General features: G+C 33.2%; 2 protein-coding genes across 3 annotated transcripts in view; one reads left to right on the top strand and one right to left on the bottom strand.

The window, feature by feature from the left end:
- LOC140434442 (myrosinase 1-like) overlaps positions 1 to 2,622 on the top strand; it is a 78,632-nt gene extending 76,010 nt beyond the window's left edge. Inside the window, exon 8 of one of the 2 annotated variants that reach the window (XM_072522704.1) lies at positions 2,358 to 2,621. In XM_072522704.1, the coding sequence (XP_072378805.1) occupies positions 2,358 to 2,565 (208 nt within the window). In that variant the 3' untranslated portion in view covers positions 2,566 to 2,621. Of the gene's footprint in view, positions 1 to 2,357 lie in introns of both variants that reach the window. The other variant, XM_072522705.1, reaches the window with a different exon arrangement.
- A 3,914-nt stretch (positions 2,623 to 6,536) lies between these two features.
- Positions 6,537 to 12,176, bottom strand: part of LOC140434444 (myrosinase 1-like) — a 60,033-nt gene continuing 54,393 nt past the window's right edge. The window contains exon 8 of the mRNA XM_072522707.1: positions 6,537 to 6,860. Coding sequence (XP_072378808.1) covers positions 6,653 to 6,860 — 208 coding nt within the window. The 3' untranslated portion in view covers positions 6,537 to 6,652. The remainder of the gene's footprint in view (positions 6,861 to 12,176) is intronic.

Below are 12,176 nucleotides of genomic sequence, written 5' to 3' on the forward strand. Positions count from 1 at the left end.
AAATTATTTAACAAAAATATTTTACTAAACTAAAAGGTACGTTCTGGCCAAAAAAAATTATTGTGTGTAGAGTTGGTAAAATGGTTAGAGACTTGGTATATTGATCAGCAGATTAAGGTTCAATTCTCATCAGATATTACCTTTTTTGACACTTAAAAAATAATAGAAATTATGATACAACATTAGCTAACAAGTTTTCAAAAAACTCATTATTGGCAATTTATTCTCATTCCATTTTAATAAAGCGAAATTCAAATTCATTTCAAAATTAAAAATGTACAGATTTCTTTTATTTAGAGTTCTACACTCATCAGTTTTGAATGGAAAATAATCCGGGTAAGACTGTTTATGTCAAAATCATCACTAAATTCTCAGTGTTAATATCAATTCCTCACTTTATAATAAAAATATGTACAAGTAATGAATTTCACCACAAACAGTTCTGGAGTTACTAGTATACGGGAAATAAGTCAATACTCACAATCTTAAGTAGTTTTTATTTAATAAAGTTGGTGAATTTTGGGCTACCGGTTTTAAGGGTTACAATATTTTCCCCATCATCAGGCCTCAGTACGTTATTTTTATATGTAATAAAATTTAAAAGCTAAAACAACATAAAACAAGCAATAAACAACTGAAACACAGTAAATGATACTAAATAATAACAAATTGAGTGAGCAACTATACCATTAAATGAGTGAGATTGACAAACCAAGTATTGTATTGGGGCATTAGAGCAATTGGGCATCATCAATCTGATGGAAGCTGCACTAAATAGTCAGTCAGCTGTTAGTATAAGGTTTATAAAGTTAGTTGGTTAAATTGAATTTAAATTTAATTTAAATTTTATCTACGACGAAAAAAGACTACTTACATGTCGTATACAGGAAAGCTCTATAAACTAAGGTAGGTACTTCTGAGGATCACCTTCCCCTTTAAGGAATGCATTCACTCGTACTTATGAATTTCAAGATACTTATGAATTTCAGTTTGATTTGAAGAATTTCTTGAAATTCATAAGTACGAGTGAATGTATTCCTTAAGGGGGAAGGTGATTCTCAGAAGTACCTTAGTTTATAGAGCTTTTCTATATCTGGAATGTAGGTAGTATTTTTTTGTCGAAGATAAAATTTAAATTAAATTTAAATTTAATTCAATTTAACCACCTAACTTTATAAACCCTCAGGTTTGAAGGGCCGTAGGATTTTATATTGTTTTTGGAATTCGCGTAAAAATGCCAATATAGCGAATATAAAAAAACCTAACTTCCTAAAAGTTTATTCATTTAGCAAATTCCCATCTGTAAATATGATCACATGTTGATATTTGCCCTCTCATTCACCAAGATGCTATTAAATATAATTTATTGCCTTAAGCCAGACGGATTCTCATGTTACAGATCCAAACTTGCCATTCTATTTAAGATTTTTTATTCAAAATGTTTACTTTATGTATCTCTCAGTTAATGGATATTTTATTTTAGCACATTTTCCTTGAATTGAACATTAAATTTTGCTTATAAAATAACAATTATATAAGACTCTCATATGTGTCTATTTTAAACACTTTGTATGCTTAATTTCTGATAGGTTTTCCAAGTTTAATTTATGAATTTTTTTTACCCATTAAATGATATATTTGTCGCCTTTTTGTGTCGCTGCGTACAATTAAATGCACTGAAAGATAATATGATAATTTAAAAAGAAATATTGTATTGAAAAAGTTTGAAATTGGAACTTAACACATAAAAAGTTTGCAAATACCTATAAGCACTTCTATAAAAATATAGAGTTATAGTTTCTAACGTTCTCTGCCATAAACTGACGTCACGCATAGCTGCGCAAAGCAATTTATCTTTGCTTCACTCTTCGAAACGGGGGGTATAGCATACGGCGTGTCTATAAGCTTTAATGGTCTAAGAAAAATTATATAAAAGCCAACGGATTTTCTTGGACTTTTATTTACTTACCATGAGAAAGTTTTCGAGCGTCCGCCATTGCAAATTGTCTCCTACAAGTGATCTACGTTTCTCACATTAATATTCCAGATTTCTTAAAGATGAAGCTAGGTGAAATAATTGTGCATAATTATGACCCGAGGGTCTGAAAAGGCTAATTTTGTCAATACAATTATAAAATGTAAAGATTTATTTTTAAATTAGCTGCCTATCTGTATTTTTTTCTTTGTAGAATATAATATGAAGTAGCTTTGACACATAGGTTATTTGAATAATAAAATATTTTTTTTTAGGTTTTATTTGTATTTTAATTTTATTCTGTATATTTAAGCAATATTATGTTACTATCTATTATATTTTTAAATCATGTTTTATCATCTTATCATGTTTTATCTTTTAGAGCTCATTTTGGCCTCTACCATGTAAACTTTAGCCATCCAAACCGTACAAGAACTCCAAAAAAATCAGCAAAGTATTATACACATGTGATAAATACGAAACGTCTATTAAGAGCTGACAATGGTTCAAATTCTAATAAAATTTCAGGAGTTATGACGATAGTATTATTATTTACAATTCTGTGGAACAATATATGTAATTATTATTAATATATTTAATAAATTATCTTTGATCGGTTAAATTAATAACAAATTATTGTAATAGTTGTTTTTGTACAATTTCCAACCAATTTATCATTTGATTTTATTGAATATAAGGAGTAGGCGAAACAAGGATAAAGCTACAGCAGAGATTTGCACGACCTTGATTTGTACTCAGGATATAACTAGAGCAATTAGCATCGTTAATGGTCCTGACAGTATTATAGGCCTGGCAGCACCCAAGACAAGAGATTCTAACTGTCGTTGCAATAATCATCGAGGTCAATTTAATCCCAGTGTTGCTTTCTGCAGATACGATAACATCTATATAGATATATGAGGACCTCCGAAAGAGATTATGAATATATACGCTCAATCTATAACCCATTAGTTCCTCTCCTTCTCCTTGAGTATGTATATTACGACAGACAAATAATAAGCAATGATAAGTTATTATAAAGTAAGTAATTGATGAAGGAAAGATTCCTCAAGAATGGTACAACTCCGAAGTCATTTTATTATTCAAGAAAGGAGACAAAGCAAACATCGAGAATTACCGACCAATATCCTTGCTCTCACATCTGTATAAATTACTAACTAAAATCATAACCAACCGCCTAACACATAAGCTCGATTTCTATCAACCTATCGAGCAGGCTGGATTCAGAAAACATTTTAGTACCATAGACCACTTGCACACCGTAAGAACACTGATAGAAAAATGCACCGAGTATAATGTTCCAATTCATATGGCGTTCGTCGATTTCCATAAAGCATTCGATTCCATCGAATTATGGACAGTGCTTGAATCTCTAGAAAATGCACGTATAGATTTAAGATACACTAACATAATTAAAAACATAATATGAAAATGCCACCATGCAGATAAAGCTGGACGAAAGCACAAAAACTAATCCCATAAAACTACAACGGGGAGTAAGACAAGGAGATACCATCTCTCCCAAACTATTTACCCTTGCTCTAGAAGACATTTTTAAGAAACTAGAATGGAACAATAAGGGTATCAACGTCGACGGATCATACTTAAACCACTTGCGATTCGCAGATGACATAGTTTTAATAGTCGATAATATCCAAGAAATAAATGATATGTTACAACAATTAAATGCAGTTTCAGAAGCGGTAGGCTTAAAAATGAACTACAGCAAAACAAAAATACTGAGCCGAGACCAGACAAATATAACAATACAAAATCATACCATAGAAAATGTTGAACATTATGTACATCTAGGTCATGTTATCAAACTAGGAAAACCAAATCAAGATGCTAAAATTAAAAGAAGATCACAACTGGCATGGGGCGCTTTCGGCAAATTAGCATATATCTTGAAAAACACCTCCTTCCTGTAAACTTAAAGAAAAAGATGTAAAACACATGCATACTACCAGTTTGTACTTACGGCTTGGAGACAGTAGCCCTTACCAAAAAATCTGCTAAAAAATTAGAAACAACGCAAAGAGCAATGGAACGAATCATGCTTGGAATATCACTAAGAGACAAGATTAGAAACACTGAGATAAGACGTAGAACGGAGATTAGGGATATTGTGGAAGAAATTGCAAAAATGAAATGACGCTGGGCAGGTCACGTAGCCCGATATAACGACAACAGGTGGACACGGAGAATTCTGGAATGGAGACCAAGAACGACAACAAGAAGCATGGGAATACCTCAAAAAAGATGGGTAGATGACATAAGAACAGTGGCAGGCAAAGAGTGGATTAGATTGGCGCAAGATAGAGAAAGATGGAAGCAATTGGGAGAGACCTACATTCAGGAGTGGATGTAGGAAAATGGTTAAATAAAAATATGGGCCCTATTAACCTTAAAAAAGAATGGAAACGCCGGCTGATTATATATATATATATATATATATATATATATATATATATATATATATATATATATATATATATATATATATATATATATCAAAAAAGCTCCTTTTGCTATGCAAAAAAAGATATATAATTCAGATTCATATAATGGTAGCAAACTTGAGGACCCCATCCGTTCTTCCGTTCAAGCTAAAAAGGCAAATTAATTGCCACCTTCGGAATTTGAACTACCCATGCAATCGTACTTCAACTTTATTGCTATTAATGAAGACAAGTTCAAAGACATAATGTTTTTGTCAAAGTTTTACGAATCCGAACAAGCAACAGAAATGTACATGAGTATATCTTATGAAATAAAGATAAAAAAAAAGGTGTGGCAGTTCAGTGGGACTGACGGTAGAAGTTATACTTCTATACACGCGTTCGCCGTTACAAATTTATATGGGGGTCAATCTGCACAATTTTCATTACATATATGTAATGCTATAGGTAATAGAGAGCAGAAAGAGAAACAGAATTAGGTATATAGGTATATGGTGCATCGTTTGCTGTATATAAACAACATTTGCCTGTAATAGGAGTATAGTAAATGAAGGATTGAATCAAAATTTTGATAAAAATGTATATTTTTATTTTGATATATGAATGAAGGGAGTTGAATGCAAAAAAAATTTACACATACTTTGCAGTAAAATTCATTGTTTATTTTGTTATTAATATAAAAATACAATACACTGCAACATAATTCAATATTATAATAGAATACAAATTAAAATGCAACATTCATAAGTATTTAAAAATGACAATATGCATAAATTACTTACTCATATGTTTAATTTACCATGATAATAATATTAATAAATATTAAATAAATTTACAAAAAGAACATTTTTATTCTCGAAAGAGAAAAAGAGAGAAAATATATCTTCTGTCTCTCTCTTACCCATATCTAACATATGTAATGATTTTGCCGATGCACTACCATACAAATTTCTAACGTCAAACGAGCGTTTAGAAGTATAACTTCAAAAACGAAATAAGTCCCGCCCTAACAACTCTTTTCTGAACCTTAAAACTTGAATTACTAAATTTTTAGGTAACTGAACTAAGCCTTAGTTTGGAGAAATTAATATATTATTTGAAGGCACTTGTATAAAACATTAGCTCCCTCGTTTTTTTGATTCTTTGTGGCACCGTTTCGAAATCTCCACTAAATTGTGAAAATCTTATTAAATTAACTCTCGGTGAATGGTATTCCAAAAATGAAAAGGTTATTACGAATCATAGAAGTCCCAGGAAGAATATTTATTTGCAATAGACTTTGACCAAATGTATATATCTACCGAATTAATATAAAATAATAATAATATTAATAATTATTAAATATATTTACAAAAGGAACATTTTTATTCTCGAGACAGAAAATATATCTTCTGTCTCTCTCTTACATATATCTTACATATGTAACGGTTTTGCCAATTCACTCCCGTACAAATTTCCAACGTCGAACGCGCGTATAGAAGTACAACTTCAAAACAAAGGAACAGTCAATAATTCAAATCTTGAGGAATTGCAGCCTGTTATAATGAAGAAACGTTTGGCTCAGAAAAGAAACGCACCTGGACTTTCATGATTTTCTTCCATAAAAGATTGACACTGACTTATATTTTCCTATTTTTTACAAAAACTGTTTGTTTCTTTGGTTTAGTTTTAAGTACTAGCTTTAGTAGTAAATGTTAATGATAAATGTTTTGAAATATTTAACTGTAATATTGTATGTGTATTTAGCTGTAATAAAATTTAACTGTAAAATTTATTTTTTTCAATAAAATATTTTGTGACATTCATAGTTTTCTCCCGAGATCCTTCAAATCATAAATATCATGAACTGCATCGATATTTACGGCGATCGACATAGAAACTGACCTTGCCGATTAATATTTATACTTAATAAAAAAAATTACATCTTTTGAAGTTTGCAATCCAATTTTTCACGGTTGCATACAAACAACATTGATCACCAATGACCTTAAGCATACCTTCGTAAATCTGTTTACCTCTTCATTTCTTCTATAGTATATAAAATTCACACAGAAGTTGTTAAATAAAAGACAAGTGAGCATATTTTTATGTTCATGTTTTGGTTATTAGAATACAAAATTCGTATTTATTAAGTAAATGCTTTATAAAAATTATATTAATACCAAATACAAAATAATTATTGTCTTTTAAAAATTTACCATAATTTAAAGAAATAAAACGACAATATAATAAAGCCAAACACAAAGCCATTAACCCTGTAAATACTTGATGCTCCATCACTATGAGAATGATCCTCTATACTCTTTGTCTTGATGACATTCTTAAAAAACTCTACTGAAGATTTAGCTGTCCTCGGTCGAGTATCGTTTGTAAAATCTACGTGATATAATCCAAAACGGGCCCTATAAAAATTTTTTATTTAATAAATAGTTTTACTTTGAAAGTTTTATATTTCAGAAAAATTTCACTTTGGTTTGATTCGAATTACTATATTAAGTTAAAGGTTAGTTTCATATTTTTTTTACTTATACCGCTATATATATATATAATATATATATATATATATATATATATATATATATATATATATATATATATATATATATATATATATATTTATATATATATATATATATATATATATATATATATATATATATATATATATATATATATATTGAATTTGAAATTTCCGCGGGAGCTATATGTGGTTTCAGTTGTTTTCCGGGTTTGACTCCGCGTTAAATATTTTTGGTTTTTAGAAAAACCATTGTTTTGACGACGTTTCGGCAAGGTCACACTTGCCATTGTCAAGTCAGATTCTGCTTCGTCTTGATGTTACAGGCGAACTGATTTCTCGGTCGCTGCACGCTGAGTTTAAATATCTTGTTGCGCTTCTTGTCATTGGTCCTGTGCGCAGAGTGGGCGTGGTCTTCTTCGCTATTTTAATTTTTACGTTTTTCTGCAGAATTGTTTTCCACGTATTTGGGAGTCTTTGGGCATCATCTCTGGTGTTTAAATTTTTCGGATGTTTTTCGATCTCTATGGCTTCTCTGATTACACGTTTGGCCTTATTTTCGATGTTGGCTAGCATTGTTGTTCCATTTAAGTCTATTTTATGTCCTGTGTTTATGACATGTTGTGCTAGGGATGAAGTTTTTTCTTTTCTTTCGATGGCGTTTCGATGTTCTTCGCGTCTAACCTGTATCCTTCGATTTGTTTGTCCGATGTACGACTTATCGCAGTCTTCACACGGGATCCTGTATACGCCTTGATTTTCTAATGCAACTTTTGTTTTTGCTGATGGTAATATGGTTGCTATTTTTCTGTCGGTGTTAAAAATAGTTTCTATTTTGTTTTTTCTTAGAACTCTGCTGATTTTGTCTGTCGTACCCTTTATATAGGGCAGGATAGTTTTACCGACTGGTTTTTCTTCTTTTTCTGGATCTTTGCTGTTGTTTCGGGATTTATGTGCTTTTTCAATCATGAACATGGAGAAACCATTTTTTCTTAGACTTGTTTTGACTTTGTGCATTTCTTCATTCTTATGGTCCTCATCTGCCAGTTTCTCAGATCTTGTTATTAAGGTTTTTATTACCGAATTTAATTGTGCAGGATGATGGTGTGAGTCTGCGTGTAAGTACCTGTCAGTATGGGTTGGTTTTCGGTATACTGTATGTCCTATGCTTCCATCTTCTTTCTTAATAACTAACACATCTAGGAATGGAAGTTGTTGGTTATTCTCCCGTTCCATGGTAAACTGTATTTTTGGATGGATATTGTTAATGTGTTGTAGAAATTTATTAAGTTTCTCTTCTCCGTGCGTCCAGATAATAAATGTGTCGTCAACATACCTAAGCCACAGTTTGGGTTTATGCTCTGCTGTTTCTATTGCTTTTGATTCCATATCTTGCATAAAAAGGTTGGCTATTACGGGGGACAGTGGTGAACCCATCGGTGCTCCTTCGACTTGTTTGTACCTCTGGTCCTTGTAGATGAAGTAGGTGTTGTTTAAGCAATGCCTCGTTAAGTTTAGTGTATCCTGTGGTATTGGATATTTTCTATGTATAATTTCTAATGTTTCTTCTACTGGGACATTGGTGAATAATGAGATTACATCAAAGCTCACTAATAAGTGTTCAGGTTCCAGAATAACGTCCTTGATACGGTCGATAAAGTGGCTTGCGTTCTTGACGTAAGAATCCGCTTCCTCCGCATATGGTTGTAGCTGGTCAGCCAGAAATTTTGCCAGTGATTGTAACGGTGATCCAATCGAGCTGACTATTGGTCGTAATGGTAGCTCTGCCTTATGTACTTTAGGTAAACCGTACAGTTTTGGACATCTTGACGACTTTTCTCGTGGAATAAGCTGGAACTGTTGTTCTTTCTTGATGTTTGACGCTTGTATTTTGGCTTTCGTTGTTTTCTCCAGATACGTTGTTGGGTCTGTTGCGATTTTTTGATATGCACTATCGTTTAGAATGTTTTTTATTTTTGTGTCGTAGTCTTCAATGTTCATTATGACAGTAGCGTTACCCTTGTCAGCTGGAAGAACGATAATGTCTTTGTTTTGTTGTATATTCTTCAAGGCTTTCTTTTCTTCGTAAGTTAGATTCTTTTTCGGAGGCTTGGCTGTTCTTAATATTTGTGATACGTCTTGTCTAATAATCTCGGCTGTTTCTGATGGTAATTTAGTGATAGTCGTTTCCACTTCGCTAATGATGTTTTCGATGGGAATACGTGTCGGTGCAATAGCAAAATTAAACCCTTTGGAAAGGACACTATTTGTAGCTTCATCCAAAGTAAGATTTGAGAAATTGTAGACTAAATTACTGGATTCTGTTGTTGGTAGTTCCTTATTCTTTGGTCGTTGTTGTAGTATCAATTTCTCAAACTTTTTGATTTGTTTTTTCTTGGTGAGATCAGCATCTGTCTCCGATCGAAAGTTTGTGAGTTTGTCGAAGATGTTCCACATAATCGGATGTACTTTGTTACTTAGTGTGAGATATAGCTTTAGCAACTCTGAATTTACTTTATCGATGTCTCGTCTTGAATCTTGAATTGCTTCTCTAGTAAGTGCTAGACTTGCCCTTTTTAAAATATTCTTAGTTTTATGGTTGTTTTTGTGGAAACTTAACTTCATACAAGTGGGTATTATGGCTTCATCGCGGCAGCGTTCTAAAAAGGTTAGGTTACAAAGTAACTTACCTCGCTTTGACCGTAGTTTTTCATATCGTCTAAGGTCTCGTAGAATTTCCTCCCCGTAGAGGTTAATTATATTGAATTTGAAATTTCCGCGGGAGCTATATGTGGTTTCAGTTGTTTTCCGGGTTTGACTCCGCGTTAAATATTTTTGGTTTTTAGAAAAACCATTGTTTTGACGACGTTTCGGCAAGGTCACACTTGCCATTGTCAAGTCAGATTCTGCTTCGTCTTGATGTTACAGGCGAACTGATTTCTCGGTCGCTGCACGCTGAGTTTAAATATCTTGTTGCGCTTCTTGTCATTGGTCCTGTGCGCAGAGTGGGCGTGGTCTTCTTCGCTATTTTAATTTTTACGTTTTTCTGCAGAATTGTTTTCCACGTAATTTCCATGGTTTCTCCATGTTCATGATTGAAAAAGCACATAAATCCCGAAACAACAGCAAAGATCCAGAAAAAGAAGAAAAACCAGTCGGTAAAACTATCCTGCCCTATATAAAGGGTACGACAGACAAAATCAGCAGAGTTCTAAGAAAAAACAAAATAGAAACTATTTTTAACACCGACAGAAAAATAGCAACCATATTACCATCAGCAAAAACAAAAGTTGCATTAGAAAATCAAGGCGTATACAGGATCCCGTGTGAAGACTGCGATAAGTCGTACATCGGACAAACAAATCGAAGGATACAGGTTAGACGCGAAGAACATCGAAACGCCATCGAAAGAAAAGAAAAAACTTCATCCCTAGCACAACATGTCATAAACACAGGACATAAAATAGACTTAAATGGAACAACAATGCTAGCCAACATCGAAAATAAGGCCAAACGTGTAATCAGAGAAGCCATAGAGATCGAAAAACATCCGAAAAATTTAAACACCAGAGATGATGCCCAAAGACTCCCAAATACGTGGAAAACAATTCTGCAGAAAAACGTAAAAATTAAAATAGCGAAGAAGACCACGCCCACTCTGCGCACAGGACCAATGACAAGAAGCGCAACAAGATATTTAAACTCAGCGTGCAGCGACCGAGAAATCAGTTCGCCTGTAACATCAAGACGAAGCAGAATCTGACTTGACAATGGCAAGTGTGACCTTGCCGAAACGTCGTCAAAACAATGGTTTTTCTAAAAACCAAAAATATTTAACGCGGAGTCAAACCCGGAAAACAACTGAAACCACATATAGCTCCCGCGGAAATTTCAAATTCAATATAATTAACCTCTACGGGGAGGAAATTCTACGAGACCTTAGACGATATGAAAAACTACGGTCAAAGCGAGGTAAGTTACTTTGTAACCTAACCTTTTTAGAACGCTGCCGCGATGAAGCCATAATACCCACTTGTATGAAGTTAAGTTTCCACAAAAACAACCATAAAACTAAGAATATTTTAAAAAGGGCAAGTCTAGCACTTACTAGAGAAGCAATTCAAGATTCAAGACGAGACATCGATAAAGTAAATTCAGAGTTGCTAAAGCTATATCTCACACTAAGTAACAAAGTACATCCGATTATGTGGAACATCTTCGACAAACTCACAAACTTTCGATCGGAGACAGATGCTGATCTCACCAAGAAAAAACAAATCAAAAAGTTTGAGAAATTGATACTACAACAACGACCAAAGAATAAGGAACTACCAACAACAGAATCCAGTAATTTAGTCTACAATTTCTCAAATCTTACTTTGGATGAAGCTACAAATAGTGTCCTTTCCAAAGGGTTTAATTTTGCTATTGCACCGACACGTATTCCCATCGAAAACATCATTAGCGAAGTGGAAACGACTATCACTAAATTACCATCAGAAACAGCCGAGATTATTAGACAAGACGTATCACAAATATTAAGAACAGCCAAGCCTCCGAAAAAGAATCTAACTTACGAAGAAAAGAAAGCCTTGAAGAATATACAACAAAACAAAGACATTATCGTTCTTCCAGCTGACAAGGGTAACGCTACTGTCATAATGAACATTGAAGACTACGACACAAAAATAAAAAACATTCTAAACGATAGTGCATATCAAAAAATCGCAACAGACCCAACAACGTATCTGGAGAAAACAACGAAAGCCAAAATACAAGCGTCAAACATCAAGAAAGAACAACAGTTCCAGCTTATTCCACGAGAAAAGTCGTCAAGATGTCCAAAACTGTACGGTTTACCTAAAGTACATAAGGCAGAGCTACCATTACGACCAATAGTCAGCTCGATTGGATCACCGTTACAATCACTGGCAAAATTTCTGGCTGACCAGCTACAACCATATGCGGAGGAAGCGGATTCTTACGTCAAGAACGCAAGCCACTTTATCGACCGTATCAAGGACGTTATTCTGGAACCTGAACACTTATTAGTGAGCTTTGATGTAATCTCATTATTCACCAATGTCCCAGTAGAAGAAACATTAGAAATTATACATAGAAAATATCCAATACCACAGGATACACTAAACTTAACGAGGCATTGCTTAAACAACACCTACTTCATCTACAAGGACCAGAG

This window comes from Diabrotica undecimpunctata, chromosome 2, assembly GCF_040954645.1.
Source record: "Diabrotica undecimpunctata isolate CICGRU chromosome 2, icDiaUnde3, whole genome shotgun sequence".
Classification (NCBI taxonomy): domain Eukaryota; kingdom Metazoa; phylum Arthropoda; class Insecta; order Coleoptera; family Chrysomelidae; genus Diabrotica; species Diabrotica undecimpunctata.